We start from the raw sequence: 22,557 nt of genomic DNA on the forward strand, positions 1-22,557 counted from the left end.
GCCATTCGTGCACCCAGGTTCGTCGTTGAGTACACCATCGCAGGCGCTGCTGTCTGTGATGTAGCGTCAAGGGTAACCGCAGCCACGGTCTCCGAGCTGATAGTCCATGCTGCTGCAAACGCCGTCGAACTCTTCGTGCAGATGGTTGTTGTCTTGCAAACGTCCCCATCTGTTGACTCAAGGATCGAGACGTGGCTGCACGATCCGTTACAGCCATACGGATAAGATGCCTGTCACCTCGACTACTAGTGATTCGAGGCCGTTGGGGTCCAGCACGGCGTTCCGTATTACCCTCCTGAACCCACCGATTCCATATTCTGCTAACAGCCATTGGAACTCGACCAACGCGAGCAGCAATGTCGCGATACGATAAACCGCAGTCGCGATAGGGTACAATCCGAAGTTTATCAAAGTCGGAAACGTGATGGTACGCATTTCTCCTCCTTACACGAGGCATCAAAACAACGTTTCACCAGGCAACGCCGGTCAACTGCTGTTTGTGTATGAGAAATCGGTTGGAAAGTTTCCTCGTGTCAGCACGTTGTAGGTGTCGCCACCGCCGCCAAACTTGTGAGAATGCTCTGAAAAGCTAATCATCCATATTGCAGCATCTTCTTCCTGTCGGTTAAATTTCGCGTCTGTAGCACGTCATCTTCGTGGTGCAGCAATTTTAATGGCCAGTAGTGTATGTGATCGCCGTCAGCGTTCCTCACGGGAATATACGGTCGCAAGAAGACCCTGTTACGGATGGCCATATGGAGTACCAAGAGCAAAGACGATCGATCGTGTTCGGCGTATGGCTCTGCCACATCTTACTGCATCTGCAACAGCAATTTGAGCAGTAGTTGGCACCAAAGCGACACAACGAACTGTTACAAATCGTTTACTTCAAAAAAATGAAATGAAATGTCGTGTGACAAGGGCCTCCTGTCGGGTAGACCGTTCGCCGGGTGCAAGTCTTTCGATTTGACGCCACTTCGGCGACTTGCGCGTCGATGGGGATGAAATGATGATGATTAGGACAACACAACACCAAGTCCCTGAGCGGAGAAAATCTCCGACCCAGCCGGAAATCGAACCCGGGCCCTTTGGATTGACAGTCTGTCGCGCTGACCATTCAGCTACCGGGGGCGGACGTTTACTTCAAAGACAGCATCGATCAAGGCGCCCTGTAGCGTGCATTCCACTGACCGCAAAACACCGCCATTTGCAACTTCAGTGGTGTCAAGCGAGAGCACACTGGAGGGCAGGGTTGAGGTCTGTTGTGTTTTCTGGTGAAAGTTAGTTCTGTCTACGTGCTAGTGATGGTCGTCTGTTTGTTAGAAGGAGCCAGCAACCAGCCTGTCTGCATGTTATACATACTGGACCTACACCTAGAGTTATCGTCTGGGGTGTGTTGTCTTATGACAGCGGAGCACTCTCGTGGTTATCCCACGCACTCTGACTGCAGGTCTATACGTCAGTCTAGAGATACGACTTGTTGTGCTGCCATTCATGAGCCGCACTGCAGAGGATGTTTCCCAGCAGTACAGGGTGTTACAAAAAGGTACGGCCAAACTTTCAGGAAACATTCCTCACACTCAAAGAAAGAAAATATGTTATGCGGACATGTGTCCGGAAACGCTTACTTTCCATGTTAGAGCTCATTTTATTACTTATCTTCGGGCCGACCATGGTGGTCTCGCGGTTCTAGGCGCGCAGTCCGGAACCGTGCGACTGCTACGGTCGCAGGTTCGAATCCTGCCTCGGGCATGGCTGTGTGTGTTGTCCTTAGGTTAGGTTTAAGTAGTTCTAAGTTCCAGGGGACTGATGACCACAGCAGTTGAGTCCCATAGTGCTCAGAGCCATTTCAACCATTTTTTGAACTTCTCTTCGAATCACATTAATCATGGAATGGAAACACACAGCAACAGAACGTACCAGCGTGACTTCAAATACTTTGTTACAGGAAATGTTCAAAATGTCCTCCGTTAGCGAGGATACATGCATCCACTCTCCGTCGCATGGAATCCCTGATGCGCTGATGCAGGCCCGGAGAATGGCTTATTGTATCACAGCCGTCTACAATACGAGCACGAAGAGTCTCTACATTTGGTACCGGGGTTGCACAGACAAGAGCTTTCAAATGCCCCCATAAATGAAAGTCAAGAGGGTTAAGGTCAGGAGAGCGTGGAGGCCATGGAATTGGTCCGCCTCTACCAATCCATCGGTCACAGAATCTGTTGTTGAGAAGCGTGCGAACGCTTCGACTGAAATGTGCAGGAGCTCCATCGCGCATGAACCACATGTTGTGTCGTACTTGCAAAAGCACATGTTCCAGCAGCACAGGTAGAGTATCCCGTATGAAATCATGATAACTTGTTCCATTGAGCGTAGGTGGACGAAACTAAGATGAGCTCTAACATGGAAATTAAGCGTTTCCGGACACATGTCCACATAACATCTTTTCTTTATTTGTGTGTGAGGAATGTTTCCGGAAAGTTTGGCCGTACCTTTTTGTAACACCCTGTAAATCGGTCACCCACATACAACTGTTGTAACCCAACATGCTTTGTGGAGTGTCGACATGTTACCTTGGCCTGCTCAACCACCAGATCTGTCTCCAGTCGATAACATATGTGACACCATCGGACGACAACTCTTGCGTCATCCACTAACAGAAGTTACCGTCCGTGTATTAACGATCCAAGTGAGACAGGCGTTGAATTCCATCCCACAAACTGACATCCGGCACTTGCATAACGCAATGTGTACACTTTTGCGTGGTTACACCGGTTATTAATGCACTAGCATTTCACAGCTTCAATAGTCTATCTCACGCTTGCATTAATCTATGATCTTGCAATATTAAATCACTTAAATACGTCACCTAGACAAATGTATATCCTAAATTTAATTACTTTACAATAATAATTTTCGATTTTTTTTCGTCAGTGTATATTTATCTTGTGCGTGCCTTGAAGTTTTCGCACAGCCATCTTCTGAATCCGCGGAGGTACTTAGAATCGTAAGTGATGCAAAATATGAAGAATGCCTAGCTGGATGTAAGAGGGGTCCTGATGGCCCTGATTTTGCCAGGTTAAATAAATAAAAAATTATGTAAACGAACATGTCCTTTCATATGCTAAGATGGTATCTGTTCTTTCGGACATGTCCGAAAGAACAGATACCATCGGTGACCAAGCACCTCGTTAGAATGAAATTACAATGAAACGAACACCCTTAGCCTGTAAGCAGCCAAGGGTGTTCGTTTCATTGTAATGTCTTTTTATGTTGGTCGTACGTAAAATCTATGAACGCTACAAATAATTCAATGTCTTCTCTTGCTGACAGTACGGGTGATGTAACTGATGATGATAAACAGAAGGCCGAAATTCTAAACCTAGCTTTCAAAAACACGTTCACGGTAGAGAACTGCAGCACCATTCCCACTTTCAGTTATCGAACAAACGAAAGGATGGCTGACATAATGTTTAGTGTATCTGGGATTGTAAAACAGTTAAGATCCTTAGATGCCAGGAAGGCATCTGGCCCAGACGGTATCCCCGTAAGATTTTATGTTGACTATGCTACAAATATAGCACCATTCTTATCCATAATCTATCAGAGATCATTGGAACGACGGAAAGTTCCACGGGACTGGAAGAAGGCCCACGTCATAGCAATCTATAAAAAGGGTAGAAAATCAAATGCACACAATTACCGGCCAATTTCACTGACATCGATTTGTATTAGACATGACCTTTCTAGACTTTGGAAAGCTCATGTGCAGAAACCAGCTCGGTTTTAGGAAACAGCGGTAATGCGAGACACAGCTGGCCCTCTTTGTGCATGATATACAACAGGCTCTAGATACCGGCTCCCAGGTTGATGCCATATTTCTCGACTCTTTCGAAAGTCGTTCGACTCAGTTCCGCACTGTCGCTTGCTACGTAAAGTGCGCGCTTACGGTCTATCCGATGACGTATGCGGTTGGATAGAAAGTTTTCTAACAGACAGGGAGCAGTATGTCGTCCTGAACGGGGTGACTTCAACAGAAACAAGCGTAACTTCGGGTGTGCCCCAGGACAGCGTTGTAGGTCCTCTGCTTTTTACGATTTACATAAACGATATGGTTGATGGTATTGACAGCGGCCTTAGACTGTTTGCCGGTGATGGTGTAGTCTACAGGAAAATAGTATCACACGAAAGATGTGAACAAATCAATGAGGATTTGCAGAAAATAAATGCGTGGTGTAATGACTGGCAGTTATCTCTCCATATTAGTAAGTGTAACCTACTGCGTATAACAAGGCGAAAATCCCCATTAATGTACGAGTACAGAATAAATGCCAGTATTTGGAAGCGGTAACATCCGTCAAGTATCTGGGTGTGACTATTCGAAATGATCTCAAATGGGACGATCAGATTACACAAGTAACGGGTAAGGCGAACTCTAGATCGGGGTTTATTGGTAGAATCCTGAAGCGATGCAGTCCTTCAACAAAGGAAGTAGCTTACAATACGTTAGTTCGTCCAGTCTTGGAGTATTGTTCGTCTGTATGGGAGCCTTACCAGTTGGGTCTGATTCAAGAGATCGAGAAGGTCCAAAGAAGAGCGGCAAGATTCGTGACTGGTACATTTAGCCATTGCGAGAGCGTTACAAATGTCATAGAAAGTTTGAAGTGGGACACACTTGCAGATAGACGGCGTGCTAAACAGAAGGGGCTGCTCACTAAGTTACGAAATCCCATCTTCACCGAGGATGTAGAGCATATATTATTACCACCAACTTTCAAATCGCGCGCAATGATCACCATTCAAAGATAAGAGAAATAAGAGCTCATACTGAGGCGTTCAGACAGTTGTTTTTACCTCGCGCGATCCGCGAGTGGAACACAAGGGGGGAAATATGACTTTGGCGCGAATTGTGCCCTCCGCCACACACCGCTTGCTGGCTAGCGGAGTGTAGGTACTACTACCATTAGCGGTAAGAAATCTCGTACGGGTTACTGATCACTTAACGACAACACATTGCACGTGTCTAGGTACTCTAGATTGCGGTGTGGGCCTCCGTGTGGAGTGAACACTGTGCGCGGACCATAGAGACCTAGGCGGGGTGTGGCGGGATGTGACCTTTTTATCCGGCCGCCGGCGCGTGTATCGAGTTCCCGTCACGTCGTCACTCGGCGAGCGGATAAGCGCGCTCCTCCACGCCTCGCCGTACGCCTCCCCCCCCTCCCCCCCATTCCCCCCACACACACTCGTACTCTTGCTCCCTCCCACCCTGCCACCCCACAGCCGCGCCGGAACGTTGGACTGCGCCGCTGAGTGCAACTCGTAACTCGCGGGCGAAAGTAGGCCCCGAGTGTCAACTGTCACACGCACCTGCCGCCCTGCCTTGTTTCCAGATACCGGCGCGCGCGCTCCGCCGGGGAATGCAATACCGCTAGAATTTGCCTCTCGGCTAAAAACTCGCTACAATGGACGTTCGGCTCCGCACGCCGGGGAAACGAGGAGCCTTGTACCCGCTCTGCGCGTTTCCGAATGTTTTCCTCTGTTTCCAACACTTAAAGGCCTGAACTTAGTGCAATCGGCAAAATGCTCCGTATGTTTCCAGTCTGGACTGTGTGTCGATACTGAGTAAAGAGTCATCTCGCATTCTACACTTCTTGCTCTTGCTTACATAAAACTTAATTGCCTCTCAGATATCACAACAAATTATCCTGAATAATTGGCAACCACCAGCAAACAGCCCCGGTATAGGGAACAAATAAATGTTTATTAAATACAGTTTATACAAAACTATTCTCCACAATGACACAAAAGAAAGAACGGTTTTTCAATCTGTGAAACGAAATGGATTCTAGCCATTCAGTAAATGAAACAAAATGAATGATACGATAAGATGATTGTTCCTACCTGCAACTGTCGAATACATTTCTTGTAAAATAAATGATGGTTCGTAAATAACGGAGCCGTTTACACTTCCAGAACCACAAACTAAATAAATAAGTTCCGTGGTAATTGAAAGAGTTACCCACACTTCAGTGAACACAATCTTAAAGTCAGAAGAGCTTTACGTTAAAAACAGTGAATTAAATTTCTATAGTCACGCGCTCTCTTAACGAGCAGAGTCTTGAAATCGTAATACCTTTAGGTTAAAACGGAAATGTAAGTTCTCACTTCAGTTTTAAAACCAAAGCCCCAATCAAAGCTGCAGTCAAAACAGATAAACACTTAACAATTCTTACAGCATACTTCACAGAAAAAATGTTGACAGCCAACAGTAATGAAATATCCAAGTCTAAAAAGGATAGAAACTTCCAGTCTGACACTGTCTTGTTGGGTACAAGAACAACAGTGCAATTATACAACGTGTCATTGACCACTTAAGATTCGCAGCTGAGGAGGTGGCTTGCTGTCCAGAGGTCGATGGCCAAGTCCTTGACGCAGCGTAACGGAGACTTTCAGGTTGCTGGCTGACGGAACCTCTCCAGAGGGTCGTGCAATGGCCTAAATAGCCGCCTCATGGACACATAAGTGCGGGGCAATTTTTGCCAGATGACATCGCAGATTTGTGAAGAGGTGGTTTTGCTTAGGACCTCTACTATCGCCACGTACACCACATGGTGACCTGGTCGAAGTGCTTTGACGCCTTCTACTGGCCGAGGAGTTCCGGGGTTGCAAAGTTCCATGTGGTGTCTGCATTCTAGGGGCTGAGATCACTGCAACCTGCACAACAAATAAATTGTGCGCGGTGCCGTCGACGGCTGATCTCAGGGGCACAATGGCGCTACATTTACACACTGTCACCATCAGTATAGTCACCGCTCTTAAACAAGTGCTCTCCGAGTTGCTCCCACTGCTGAAAGGTGTCCTCGAAGTCTGTCACGCTCCTTCTGCTATTCACGCTGGATCTCCGTAATGGTTGCAATATGGCGACCTCTGAGCTGTATCTTCAGTTACTGGAAGGTGATAAAGTCCGCAGGAGGCAAATATCGCGAAAAGTGTGGGACCAGAAGTACAATAATCTTTCTTCCGGTGAGAAACTGGCGTGTGAAGAGAGCGTGGTCACAGGGAACATAGTCTTCGCAGAGCAGACAGGTTTTGTGCGCCATCAGAAGTATGAAATAAGTCTGCTATTAATTAGGTGGACCTGAAACATAAGTAACATTTAACCACAACACCTTTGTCATAGGGAACGATACTGTGAAATTATCATGTAAAATTGAACCTCGTTATGCAGTAAGAATCTACATCACTGCATTTGATTGCTGTGAAGCCTTTATCTATACAGAACGTTAAAATCTTAACGTCTTATGTGGTGTCACCGCCAGACACCACACTTGCTAGGTGGTAGCTTAAATCGGCCGCGGTCCATTAGTACATGTCGGACCCGCGTGTCGCCACTGTCAGGATCGCAGACCGAGCGCCACCACAAGGCAGGTCTCGAGAGACGGACTAGCACTCGCCCCAGTTGTACGACGACGTTGCTAGCGACTACACTGACGAAGCCTTTCTCTCATTTGCCGAGAGACAGTTAGAATAGCCTTCAGCTAAGTTAATGGCTACGACCTAGCAAGGCGCCATTAACCATTTGTAACGTTGCATGTACCTCAAGATAGTCTCACTTGTATCATCCAGAATGCTGTATACCAAAGGACAATATAAAAGTTAAGTGTTCTAGTAGCTACGTTCTTTTCTTTATCACATTCATTACGAATCCTGTTCCAGACTTAACGCCAGACGGCGTGAGTTGACGCGTGCCCTTTCGGCTACTTCACTGTGGACTGGCTGCCTTAACAGTCCACTACATCTTATATGTTGGATTAGGGTTGGCGTTGACTAACTACCTGCATAACGAACTTGACAAGTGAAAATCTTGTCTTATTAATCTTAGTTATTCTGCTGTTATTCTGAAACATACATTGCTCAAGTATGAGGTGCAACCAGTAAGTGATGAATGCATCAGAACGCACCTTGATGACGTTAACGAAATAATAACATCTATGCATGAATACTGTACATTATTATCTGTATATATAGCCTCCAAACTAATTATCAACTCTGAGACAAAAATCTCCACAACTCAACGTCTTAAAGGTGAAAATACTTAGCTTTCAATCTTGTACACAGCACTTGGTAGCACTGTGTCCGAGAAACAACTGTTTGCTTAGACGACAAATATACACGACACGTATACACCAGGTATGTTACTTGTATTTGAGGCTCTACTAATTAACAGCAGACTTATTTCATGCTAGTTATATTTGATAATGGTGACTGAGCTTCACCGAAACTAGTCATGGAAATTTTCCGTAATTTACTATGACTATAGCGTGACTACTGTACTGAAGTCAAATAAATTTGAAAAAAAACTTACATTTAGTCGCACTCCTTAAGGCAGTCATGTCCAATTACTAAATTACGTGACTGTTTCCATCATTGTTACAAGGATTCGCAAAATGTACCACATTATCCATATTTCATTAACTAATGCATCAGGACAGTTTCATCAGAAATGGTGCTTGACGTAACTTCCACATTGATTCCTCGTTAAACTGCAGGTTGACCTGCTACTAGATGGGTGAGCTCACTATCAGACCGAAGTAAGACAAGCGTACACCACCTAAAATTGAAGCATTCTTGTGATGCTGATGTGGATACATCAGATTTCCTGTCTTCCTCCCTCCAGGGCAGTCGATAGAGCTGGTGGCGACCGGTGAGAAGAAGGAGGTGCCACAGCGGCCGTTGCTTACACTTCTCTGTCTGCCAACGCCACGTTCCACGTCGCTACGTTACCTTTATTGTTACGGAACTGCCTCCATTTTTAGTATGACGGCGATATTTTAATCCGTTTAATTTAAACAGTTGAGGACGTCTTTCTGCAACAGAGTATCAACGGGGAGTGGTGGTGGGGAGTGGAGACAGTGTACGAGGAAAAGGGGAAGGGGGGGGGGGCTAGGAGGGGCCACTCGTCCACCAGTTCAAAGTCTAGAGGGGAGGGGTGGCCAGATATGGTTTACGTACCCCCTCTTTAATTGTTAGAGATCTACATGATCTGCAGGCAGAGCTAATTCCTAAGTGATTTTAGAGGAAATCAGAATGTCCTCCCAGGTACATGAAGTCTTTCAAAATTACAATATTATGAAAAGGATAGATTGCTAGTCGCAGATAGACATAACAAAAAGACTCCTAAACAACTAATATTTAGGTGAAAAGGCCTTCTTTTGAACTAGACAACATACACACACACATTCACGCAAACGCAGCTCACACGCATATGACCACTGTCGAAAATTAAAAGAACGGAATAGAAAAATCATAGAACGAAATTAATACAAATAATAGAAATAGGAATTAATAGGACGAAATTAATAGAATGAAACTGTTTCCAAGAAGAGGGACCTTTAAATTTAGGACCGTATTTATTACTCTGAATACGAATCAGTTCTATCTCTTTGTACAGCTAAATAGCACTGTCTGCCTAACCCACCTTCCCACACTATAGGCATACGTGCCTGCTTAACAGTTTTGTTGAAAGACGTACGCATGATTTACACGAGACCACATCAATGAATAGGTTTGCTTGCGTGGAATGGATTATGATTAAGATGTCCTCAGCTGTTGTGGAGCCGTTCAGACTGAACAAGGAACAACTGAAATGCAGTACCACAAAACTTTCATAGAACGAAATTAATACAAATAATAGAAATAGGAATTAATAGAACGAAATTAATAGAATGAAACTGTTTCCAAGAAGAGGGACCTATAAATTTAGGACCGTATTTATTACTCTGAATACAAATCAGTTCTATCTCTTTGTACAGCTACATAGAACTGTCTGCCTAACCCACCTTCCCACACTATAGTCATACGTGCCTGCTTAACAGTTTTGTTGAAAGACGTACGCATAATTTACACGAGACCACATCAATGAATAGGTTTGCTTGCGTGGAATGGATTATGATTAAGATGTACCCGGTCCTCAGCTGTTCTGGAGCCGTTCGGACTGAACAAGGAACAACTGAAATGCAGTACCACAAAACTTTTTGGCAATCTACTCGCGGAAATAAAGTACCTTACAGGCACCGCTACTTACTTCAAGTCCATGTTAAACTGTTGTACTTTAAGAACCTGTTATCAACAGTAGCTAATTTAATTCTACTTCATCATATAGATAGGAAAAACTTCCGTATTTTGCTACTGGATATTTAATGTTATTTGTGTCTTAACACCCATGATTGACCTGTTCACGCTAGACGTCAGCAGCGACCTATAACACAAAGAAAATTAGTTATTGCTGGTAAACCTTTCGGGGTATAAGATAGTGGTCCACAAAGCTCTTCTTTCGTAACGTTTCGTCCAGAACTGTGCTGTACATCTTCAGACGCGATGCTCCTCCGTTGAGTCTTCCTGCCTTGCAATGTCATCCGGTCATGAAAGCCTTCGTTCTGGCATCAGAAAATTATTTAATTATACATTTTAATAAGAGATTTTTAGCCCCTCCACTCCCTTTACCACAATAAAAAACACCAAGTTTAAAAATATTGTTAATTTATCCAACTCTTACACAGTTATTGCGTGAGTATTGTAGATCATAAGTCTTCAGCTATTAAAAGCATGAATTGTCAAGAATGCTAACTTCTATCTGTTAATCTCACAACAGGAACTACTTTTCTAAAAACTACATGACAGTTGCCTCCTGCCAAAACGTTACACACATTCCGAGCGAACAAGAACAGGGATATATACGTGTCTGTACAAAGATATGTTTACCTGATCGATATGTTCGATATTATTGACCAAATAATTACAGTTTGATTAATATTTATGAAAACAAAAAGAAATACAGTGTTCTGTTGATTATAATACTAAATCTAAACATGCTCTACTTCACAAATGAATAAAACTGTGCATTACATTATAAATACAAAAATAATTCTGTATCTCATGAAGTAGTTAATCTTGTATCAGCTTTGTGCTTCATCAATACACATTCACGTCAAAATTATAGAAAACATAATTTGCAATTTCGACCCCATTGGATTATGTTATGAACTGTAATGTGGCCTCAGATTCTCTAACTAAAGACGGAAAAATAATGTACTGTACAGTTCCATTACCATTTCTAATGATTCTTGGCAGCTCGTTTGAATTATCTATTTACAAATCCATGCACCTTTTTTTTTCATTTTTATTCATTCTTATGTCTCTTCCATGTTCCATGATTCTTCTGTATGAACTAGATGCATGCAGTTTGTAGGTCACATTTCAATACTTAATTGGAGATAACCTGTTGCACATTGCACGTGGTATTGCTGACGGGCTGTAGCGCTGTCTGGGGGATTATTGGAGCTTTAGAGGATGGAGGGAGCATGTGTGTGTGTGTGTGTGTGTGTGTGTGTGTGTGTGTGTGTGTGTGTTTGTTTCTCTTATCGTAATTTATGAATTAGCGAGAATGTTGTCCTTCTGCCGTTGCTTTTTTTTTTCATACAGCATATTTTCATTCTTTTATTTATATCGTTCTGTATGAAATATTCTTCCCGCAAAGTGAGCATTCCCTCCTTTTTTGTTATGACAAGACTGCAATGTCAGTTTTCACCACAATGTGGCGGTGGTTTTCTTTTAGTAGATAAGCTGCATATGTAGAGTGGGTAAATTCACTCTTCGTAGACCTTATACATTCTTCGTAATTGAGATTATAATTTCTTGTAAGCATTCCAATATATTTAGAGTTGCAGCCATTATATGGCAGTCCATATGTTCCTGAACTGTTGTATTTATTTTTCTCTCCTGTCACACGTTTTATTACTTTTGTATTTGTTATTTATCTTGATGGGTATATTAATTTTATGTTTTTTGAAGATGTTACTAATCTAATGTGTGGGCTGGTTCTGGTGTGCCATTTTGTCTTTGTAATAAGGGACGAATTTGTGGTATGAGTGTTGATTCTACTGTTAAGTGTTCCTATATCTGGACTGTGTTTAATTTTCCTGTATTCTGTATGTATTTCATTTTAATAGTGTTGCGTAGCTTGTGTCCTGTCCTGCTGTTGTATTAATTGTTTTGTGCTCTGTTGAGGATCATGTTTAGTTCTTCTTCCTTCTTCTTTCTGCTTAGAGACGTTTTTCACAGTCTGTATATCACGTATGTGATGGCTGCCAATTTCTGTGAATGTGGGCGGTTGGCTTTCTTGTGTGTTATGGTGTCTGTTGTTGTTTCCTTTCTGCAAAATCAGAATCTCTTACTGTTGTTATATTCTGATTCTATTTACACAGTGAATTAAATGTTGTGCTGTATGTTATTTATCTGCTTGTGTAAACTGTTTATATGTTCTTGTGGTTCGTCTATGAGGCATATGATATCGTAACACATGGATCCATCGAAAGAACATAAAAATTAAGTGTAAAAAAAGCAGGACCGTTTACTTGTAAACAGATAATTGAAACGAGGTGCCAAGAATCACTAAAGATCTCCTATCAAAACATGCATAATTAAATGATTTTCATTGTATCACAGACCACTGATGGTGGGTAACAAGAATAGGCGAAACATGTGTTAAGACACAAGTAAAGTGAGATATTCAGTTATAAAAGACACAGTTTTTCTTATTTGTATGATGAAGCATAAATGAGGTAGCAAGTGAGAAAAAAATGGTTGCAGGTGTTAGCACTTTTACAATAACCTATTTCTTGGATAGAAGTAACGAGTCAATTACGTACGTGTAAATGACTGAGCTGTATCCAAATAACACAGTTTTTAATGAGTATGTGTAGAGTTGTTGACATAACACATTCCACATGTATCACGTAAGTGATGGACCTAGCTGATTACGTTAAAGCCCCTGATTACGTTAAAGCCTGTTTTACTCTCAGGTAAACATTCAGCACACTTCAGGAATACGTCTATCAGACCGCCTTTCAAAACAGAACCAGCTTTAACACACAAAGCTTTCCGCATCACAGTTTAATTAGGTTGTTAAATAACAACATTAATGAAACTTCCTGGCAGATTAAAACTGTGTGCCCGACCGAGACTCGAACTCGGTACCTTTGCCTTTCGCGGGCAAGTGCTCTACCATTTGAGCTACCGAAGCACGACTCACGCCCGGTCCTCACAGCTTTACTTCTGGCAGTAGAGCACTTGCCCGCGAAAGGCAAAGGTCCCGAGTTCGAGTCTCGGTCGGGCACACAGTTTTAATCTGCCAGGAAGTTTCATATCAGCGCACACTCCGCTGCAGAGTGAAAATCTCATTCTGGAAACAACATTAATAGTCATACTGATAATAAAATCCAAGAGATGATAATATATCTAAGGCAGAGACGAGTTTAGTACGTCGTTTATTATCAGTGCAATAACTAACAGTAATTAGTTCTAATCATACAATGTCATACTCATTTTATAATAATCACTTTGTGGTGATTTAAAATCTAAAAATAGTTTAGTCATTTTAGGTGACATGTGCAACTGTGACAGCAAATTGATTTTTATCGCGAATTAATACTGTTTTGAATAGGAGTAGCAAATAAAATGTCTTAATAATCACAATACATGTGTATACTGTGTTACTTCTGAAACTCGTTGGTGGAAACTAGTAGGTGGAAGTTATTCGTGACAAAACCTGGTATGTAAGTCTGAGTAAGAGGAGATTCTGACTTCCAATACATGTTATTGAACCTGAAGATTTTTTTAGAAGACAAGCCAAGAACGAAAACTTGAATCTCACGAAGAAAACTGATAAAATAAGAAGAAATAAAAATATCGAGGTGGAAAGGGACGGGTAACTTCAAGCCAGTTTCGTGTAGTGACCGAAAATGTCTTTTATGTTACATCAGAACCAGCTTCTATTACGTGGAATTTTTGGGATATGGTTTACAAAGCAGTTTTCGTCTGAAACTGTCGCTTTGGGATAGATCGACTGCTCGCAATCGATCTCGTTTTCATCAAAATCGCAGATTGCTGAATAGAATTAGACCAGCAATCCTCCCAATTACTGATTCTTTAAAGATTCAGACTCAGGCGCTTTGAAATTATGTGTAAAGGTTGTTGTAAGTCTCTATGTGCTCCCATTACCACACATTGCATGGGTATAGTCTGCGTTATTTGAACTCCGTTTAAAGAAAAGCTATATTTTTGCGCGTCTCAATGTTTGTGAGGTCATATCTCGTGACACATTTATCGTGTAGTGATGTAATCCTGCAGGTACATTCAGTGATGTATGTCGATACTACCTGCAAAATATGTTGCTAACAGATTTAGTAGTACAGAAAAACTGAAAGAACATGCTTGATGCTGAAGTTTTACAGCATACACAGCGAAAATGTACAGAGCGTTACATTTGCAGTTACGTGTAAAGTTTATTGGAAGTCGCTAAGTGATCTAATTCTCAGATTCTGGGTGAGTAAAATGTGGGTAATCCGGGCGCCGTGAGTTTCATTGCTTTGAGACATGTACACAGTGTCTAACTTCAGTGCTGGACGTATAGTGTTAAACTTTTAACGTAAGAATATATCTGCCGATGAGTAGATAACGACAGCATTTAAATTTTAAGGTCGGTCGATAATTGTACGAAACATTGAAAGTCAAAATTTTGTTGGCCCTGGAAGCCATTACGAGGAGCGTTTGAAAAGTCCGTGCAAAGTCCGAGAGATGGCACCACCAACGCGTATCGAGGTCATGTTTAGATAGTAGTATCTTTGGAAAGAAGACACACCAAGTTTCAGCCATATTTGTCTATTTATTTGTGTTTGGAATTCGTGTGAATCAAGTAAGTCGAGTGATTGCCAAGAAATATACGAAAAAGAATTTCGTGTAGTGATAAATATTAATTTATGAAATGCAAAACGCCTCAGGAGACTAAACAGAAGCTTGATCAACATTACGGTGACTCTGCACCTTCGATTAGAACAGTTGATAAGTGGTTTCAAAATTTTTGGAGTGGCCATATGGACACAAGTGATGCTGAACATTCTGGACGCCCTGTGGAGGTTATGACTCCAGAAATCATTGATAAAATCAATGATATGGTGATGGATGACAGAAGACTTAAGGTGCGTGAGATTGCTAGTCCTGTGGGCATCTCGAATGAATGGGTACATAATATTTTGCATAAACATTTGGAAATGAGAAAGCTATCCGCAAGATGGGTTCCGCAATTGCTCACGCTTGACCAAAAACGCAATTGTATGAAGTGTTGCAAGCATGGCTTGCAGCTGTTCAGGAAGAATCCGCAGGACTTCAAGCATCGTTTCGTCACTGTTGATGAAAAACGGATACATTTACTCCTGAGACCAAGTAACAATCTAAACAATGGGTTACCAAGGCAGAAACTGCACCAGAAACGGCGAAGACCATTCCGTCGGCCAGAAAGGTTATGGCGACTGTCTTTTGGGATTCGTAAGGGAGAAGCCTCATCGACTATCTGGAAAAGAGTAAAAGTATTACTTGTGAATATTATTCATCGTTATTGGACCGTTTGAAAAACGAGCTGCAAGAAAAACGCCGGCGATTAGACCGCAAAAAAAAAGGTCCTTTTCCATCACGACAATGCACCAGCACAAACCTCAGCAGTTGTGGTCCAAAATTAATGGAAATTGGATTCCAATTTTTTCACATCCTCCCTATTCTCCAGTCTTGGCTCCCTCGGACTACCACTTGTTCCCCAATTTGAGGAAATGGCTGACAGGACAAAGATTTTATTCAAACGAGGAGGTGAATGCAGCAACTAATAGCTATTTTGCAGACTTGGACAATACCTGTTATTCGGAAGGGATCATCAAATTAGAACAGTGTTGGACGAAGTGTATAAGTCTAAAAGGAGACTATGTCGAAAACTAAAAAAGGTTTACCCCAAACACGTAAGTAGTTTTTATTTTTGCACAGACTTTTCAAACGCTCCTCGTAGATAGGCAACCCGCGGTGGAAACTTGGTGACCGTTCTAGACGTTCAGCTATTTCACAGCGTCTAGCGTGATAAAGGGCGCTGATGTGTCGCTACTCTTAACAAATAATCTGCAGCAGCGTCACCAGCGGCGTGTGACGTGTGAGTGTGGCGCGCTCTCTGCAGGAACTTCCGTCTGTCCCGCAGGCCCAGCGTCTCGTCGGCCTCGTCGCAGGTGAACGCCAGCGCCAGCGCCGACGACAGTGACAGCGGCTTCCACGGCTACCGCGTGGGGGTGGCGCCGGGGGCAGGTGTGCGCTCCAAGTCGCCCTCCGCCGCGGCCGCCGCCGCCCGCTCCAAGTCCCCCGCCGCCCCCGTGACGTCACGCATCCCGTCTCCGCTGCCGGCGCTCACCGCCGCCAACGCCGCAGCCGCCGCCGCCGCAGCCGCCGCCGCCGCAGCCGCCTCCGCATCCGCCGCCGCGCCCGCCCCCTCGGCGGCGGCCGGTCCGCAGGCGGCCGTCCTGACAGTGCCGCCACCCCCGCTGTACGCCAACGCCCCGCCCAAACCACGCCGCGTCTCCCCGGAGCCTGCCAGCCTGCATCACCACCACCATCACCATCACCACCACCAACACCAGCAGCACACGCCGCACCACCACCAGCACCATCCCCACCAGCAGTCTCCGCATAAGCCGGAAGAGGTAAGCTCTTCCCATTTTTGTATTGTTCTGCTGTCTATTCCTTTCAAAAACTGGATAGGTGAAATAAAACTAGCCTGGAAACTTTTCGTGCACCTTGAGGTAGGTAATTCAACTTACATCATCCATATCCATGGAAAACAATGTATGCTGGGTTGCCCGTCTTTAGGCTCATGAAGTATTTTCCTGGGCAGTTTTATTTTTCCATTCTGTAGTCGAGAACTTATACCGTTCAACGAAATTAAAGGATCACTTTTTCGAAATCCCGTAATGTTTCTCATTCCGACACAGTTTCAGATATGGCCCAAAGGTGCATACAACTTTCCTTTGTAATGATATAAAAGTGTGGCGCCTTGCGACGTCTTTCTCTGGCTCGACAATGCTTCGATCACAAAGGTGCCGACACTTGCAAGAAAGGGGCAACTCTCAAAAACTCGTATGAGCTGTAAGGTGGGTTAATGATGTCACACAGACATCAAATTTCACCACAATTCTTCCCAACGCCACCGTGATGGGAAGGTCGCCACACCCCTTCTTCCCCACATTTACCTATTTTCTGGACGGCTCTGCGATGGAGGTCAGAACCCCAACACCCAGCGTTGAAATCACGCCGTTTTCTTCCCGATAACACTTTTCAGTCACGCCGCTACTCGGAATAGACACGAAAAGGCCTCAAGGAATTAGATTAGGAAATGAGACACTTAAAGTAGTAATGGAGTTTTGCTATTTGAGGAGCAAAATAGCTGATGATGGTCGAAGTAGAGAGGATATAAAATGTAGACTGACAATGGCAAGGAAAGCGTTTCTGAAGAAGAGAAATTTGTTAACATCGAGTATAGATTTAAGCGTCAGGAAGTCGTTTCTCAAAGTATTTGTATGAAGTGTAGCCATGTATGGAGTGGAACGATAAATAGTTTGGACAAGAAGAGAATAGAAGCTTTCGAAATTTGGTGCTATAGAAGAATGCTGAAGATTAGATGGGTAGATCACATAACTAATGAGGAATATATTGAATAGAATTGGGGAGAAGAGGAGTTTGTGGCACAACTTGACAAGAAGAAGGGACCGGTTCGTAGGACATGTTCTGAGGCATCAAGGGATTACAAATTTAGCATTGGAGGGCAGCGTGGACGGTAAACATCATAGAGGGAGACCAAGAGATGAATACACTAAGCAGATTCAGAAGGATGTAGGTTGCAGTAAGTACTGGGAGATGAAGAAGCTTGCACAGGATAGAGTAGCATGGAGAGAGGCACCAAACCAGTCTCAGGACTGAAGACCACAACAACAACAACAACAACAAGGCCTCAGGGTGTGACATAAAGAGCGTCAATGAAACCACTCCTTCCTTTGAGGCTTTCGTTTACACACATTTCGCGGTCTAGAGCTACAGTGTGAAGTGTCCTCTGTGCGATGTGCAACGGAGCGATGTTCTTGATTGCCTCTGATATCGCTAACACCCCTCGATCGATTCAACACTTCTCTAGCAATACAGTGGAGCTGCAACCCCACAGAATGTCATCTGACCCCTTTGGAGTGTATCTCGACCGCAATTTGTGCTACGGTATACAGGATGGAACAGTTAGCGACCGTTCGAGACCATTCGACGAAGCGGTTCTAGGCGCTACAGTCTGGAACCGCGTGACCGCTACGGTCGCAGGTTCGAATCCTGCCTCGGGCATGGATGTGTGTGATGTCCCTAGGTTAGTTAGGTTTAAGTAGTTCTAAGTTCTAGGGGACTGATGACCTTAGAAGTTAAGTCCCATAGTGGTCAGAGCCATTTGAATCATTCAACGAAGTCTGAACGGGAAAGCAGACAAACCCCATATAGCGTGTGTCGAAGGGGTTGCCTAACTCTGAGCGCTAGAGCAGCCGTGAGGCTAAATTTGTGCCGAAGTTTGTGACCGGTACATTTGTAACGTGCTCAACAACGGTTCCCCCCGAGAGGTGGGGGGTGGGGGGAGGGGTCTTAGAGTGACCCTTTGCCACTTTATTCATGCACATGTTCTCATTTTTACACCCCCCCCCCCCCCCCAAAGCAACTGCGTTCGCACCACAGGAGGACGCGAAACAGATGAGTGGTGGAAAAGCAGAAATGCGCGTTGCTGCTTCGAACCGCGTTTAGATTTCGTCGAATGGTCCTGAACGGCCCCCAGTGGTTCCACTCTACATGCCAGAGCAAAAATTACGGTCACAGTACACACCAAAGGGACCAGACCACGTATAATGTGGTTTGAGCCGCACGATGTCCTTGGAAGTAGTGCTGAAACAACGAGGCCCATGGGGTGTCAGCAGAGTCTAAGTCGTACAGTACGTCTTCCTGCTGCTCATTGCACTGCGAACTGTCGTGTTCTACCGCGAAATATTTGGGAATTAACGCCCCAAGGGAAGAGGCGGTTTCATTGACGCTCTTTATGTCATCCCAAGAGGCTTTTTCGTGTAGGTTCTAACTGGTGTTGTGTCTAATTTGTCATTCTCGGCCACCCATAAGAAAGCCACCGGATATCAACGCTCGGTGTTGCGTTTCTGACCTCCATCGCAGAGGCGCTAAAAGGGTCTATGAAACGTAGGTAAGAGTAGGTTTGACGACTTTCCCGTCGTGGGACATGTCCACGTTGGCGGCAGATTTGTGGTAAGGTTCAGTGCCAATGAGACATCATTAATCCACCTTAGAGCTTACATGAACTTGTTTCTTATGTGTCTTTACCTTGGTGTTTGAAGCATCACCGAGCCAGATGGTTACGTCCCAGGGCTCGCGCTTTTGCACCACTACAGAGGAAAGTTGTAGGGACCTTCGAGCCAGATTTCAAAGTTATGTTTGAGATGGGAGACAGTTACGAAGTTTCTAAAAGTGATTCATTAATTTTGCTGCACAGTGTAATTTCAGCAGTACATTAAATTTTCTTTAGGATCATGAGTCTTCTGACAGCCTTTATGTGGCCTGTCGTGACTTTCCCTCTTGTAGCAATCTCTTCAATTCCGAGAACCAATAATCAATTATTTGTTGGATATATTGCACTATTTGTTTTCACTTTCAGTTTTTACTCTCTATAGCTGTCTGCTGTACCGTGTAGAGGATTCGCTGATGTCTTAACACGTGTCCTATCATCCTGTCCCTTCTTCTTGTCTATGTTTTCCACATATTTCCTTCCGCACCTATTGTGCGGAGAACCTCCTAATTCCTTACCTTATCAGTCCACTTAGTTTTCAACATTCTTCTACGGCACCACATCTCAAACGCTTCGAATTTCATCTTTTCGTATTTCCCCACTTCCAAACAATTCTGTGCAACTGACGTACATTTTCAGAAATTTCCTCCTCAAATTAAGGTCTATGTTTGATACTAGAAGACTTTTCTTCGAAAGGAATACCCTTTTTGACTGTGCCAGTCTACTTGTTACGTTCACCTGCTTCGTCCGTCATACGAGGCCTGTCTAAATAGTATCCGACCTTTGGCCACAAAAAATATTTCCAATACCTGGCGGGGTTGGGACCCTAATCTCCACCAAAGTAGGCCCCTTGTGCTTGCACACACTTAGCCCACCGATCCTTCCACTGCTGGACTTCTTTTGGAATGGTGTTCAGCTCCGTCATCGTGTTCCGCATTATCTCTTGTCTACTCTCAAAACGGGATCCTTTCAGTGGCGTCTTCAATTTTGTAGACTACCAGAAGTCGCAAGGAGCCATGTCTGGAGAGTAGGGAATTTGGCGAACGGATGTAATTCCACGTTTGGCCAAGAAATTTAGGATCAAGTGGGATGAATGTGCGAGGACGTTGTCGTGATGCAGTTCCCAGTTTTTTGCCGTCCACATGTCTGGTCTTTTGCGCCGAACTGCGTCACGGAGTCGCCGGAGAACATCTTGATAGTATTCCTTTGTCACTGTTTGTCCTTCCGGTGCGTATTGGTGATGCACAATTCCACGGATATCAAAGAAGAGAGTCAGCATCACCTTGATTTTGCTTCGTACCTGCCGCACTTTGTTCGGCCTTGGAGATTCGGGATGCTTCAATTGCGACGACTGTCTTTTTGTTTCTGGGTGTACCCGTACACTCATGACTGATCTCCAGTTATCACAGTGTTCAGGAAACCAGGATCAGTGATGGTGGTGTCCAGAAGGTCCTGTGCAACGTCGAAACGAAGGTATTTTTGTTCCGGAGACAACAACTTGGGCACGAATTTAGCAGCCACTGGGTGCATGTTCAAATCGTCTTGCGAAATTGCACGTGCAGACTCTTTACTCGCTCGAACCTCTCGGGCAATCTCCCGCACGGTCAAACGACCATCTGCCATCGCCAAATTTTGCACCCTCTCAACAACAGCTGCACTCCGAGCAGTTTGGGGCCTGCCAGAACGCCGGTCAGTCTCCGCTAATGTGCGGACATTTTTGAATGGGTTGAACCACTCCTTAATTTGTGTTACACCCATCGCATCTTCTCCAAACACCTGCTGAATCTTACGAATTGTTTCGCTGTGAGAATCACAAAAGCTTTTGACAAAATTTGATGCAGTATCTTTGCTCAGCATGTTCAGTCAGCTTGAGAGAATCGATAATCCGACGAACACGTTGAGTAGCACCTCACTCAGCGACCGACAGGCAGCGACTGACGCGCTGGAAGGTTGGGACAAAATTCACGCATGAGCATAAAGGTCTCTTCCTTTACTGTGTGCAGTGGCACCGCACTATCTTCTATTTTTCGCGGGAAAATCAAAGGTCGGATACTTTTTAGACAGACCTTTTACCTTATTTTCTTCCAAAGTAGCAGAATTCCTTCACTTGGTCTACTTCATGGTTCACAATTTTAATGGTAAATTTCTCGCTTATCTCATTTCTACTACGCCTTATCACTTTCGCCTTTCTTTGGTTTACTCAGGATCCGTATGTAATTATACGGGATGTATCAAAAAGAATCATCCAATTAAAAAAAATCATTACTATTATGTTGTTTGAGATATGTGCGTTAACAACAAAAGAATCATCTAATTTAAAAAAATCATAACTATTATGTTATTTGAGATATGTGCGTGAACAACATACTGGTGGAAAGAACAAACTCTCTAGTTTTACATGGTTCCTGCTAGGTAGCAGCAATGTCGAGGCCAACGAGAAATTTCTCGTTGGCCTCGCACCAATGTGCACCTACGTCAGTTCTCGTAAAAATGGTGTCGAGACAATAGAAAGCGTTTTGTGTTCTATGTTTTGCGCAGTGCGGGTCACTAATAACTGTTTAGCGTGACTTTCGTACTAGGTTTGATGTGGATCCTCCTATAGCACAGAGCATTAGACGATGGCATGAACAATTCTGAAAAACAGGTCGTTTGTGTAAAGGTAAATCGCCGGGCCGTCCCCGAGTGTGTGACACAGACGTCGAACTTGTCCGCCATAGTTTCACAAAGAGTCCGCAGAAATCCGTTCGCTGTGCGGCTGGAGACTAATTCGAACGACTTCTTTTGCCAACAGCATCGAGCACAGCCACACTGGCATCTGCAAGTGCGGGAATCTTTAAATCAAAGTATTGAACACTGATAAAAAGGTGTGGAAAGAAACGTTTTGAATTTCTCGTCCATCAAAAAATAAAATTCATTGTTTATGTTTATTAGTTTCAGAAACATGTGGAAAAAACTTTTTGAATTTCCCGTTCATCAAAAAACAAAATTCATTGTTTATCATTAATTAAAACTTCCGCGCTGAATTGCCGTGGTCCATATATAAAACTTCTTCCTGACGTTTCGTTGCCTACTGCGGCCAACATCTTCCGAGGTGAGTCGGCGACTGGCTGCTGGGCGCCGGAGGTCCCGCTTATATAGAGCGCTTAGATGGCGCCACCACTCATCACGTGCTTTCGACTTTAAAACTATCTCTGGCTAGTGCCATATCTCTCGATTACAGGTAATCGATTGTCACTTCGTTGGTGCAAAGTCGACCGCCATATCTTGTCTAGTTTTAATCATTCTTCCTTTTTTATTAAAATTATTTTCTTGCTTGTAGATCT

General features: G+C 43.9%; 1 protein-coding gene across 1 annotated transcript in view; it reads left to right on the forward strand.

The window, feature by feature from the left end:
* Positions 1-22,557, forward strand: part of LOC126199424 (uncharacterized) — a gene marked incomplete at its 5' end in the record, with an annotated part of 737,054 nt that overhangs the window by 124,453 nt on the left and 590,044 nt on the right. Inside the window, one exon of the mRNA XM_049936342.1 lies at positions 16,073-16,238. Within this exon, the coding sequence (XP_049792299.1) occupies positions 16,073-16,238 (166 nt within the window). The remainder of the gene's footprint in view (positions 1-16,072; positions 16,239-22,557) is intronic.

Source organism: Schistocerca nitens, chromosome 8 (assembly GCF_023898315.1).
Source record: "Schistocerca nitens isolate TAMUIC-IGC-003100 chromosome 8, iqSchNite1.1, whole genome shotgun sequence".
NCBI lineage: Eukaryota > Metazoa > Arthropoda > Insecta > Orthoptera > Acrididae > Schistocerca > Schistocerca nitens.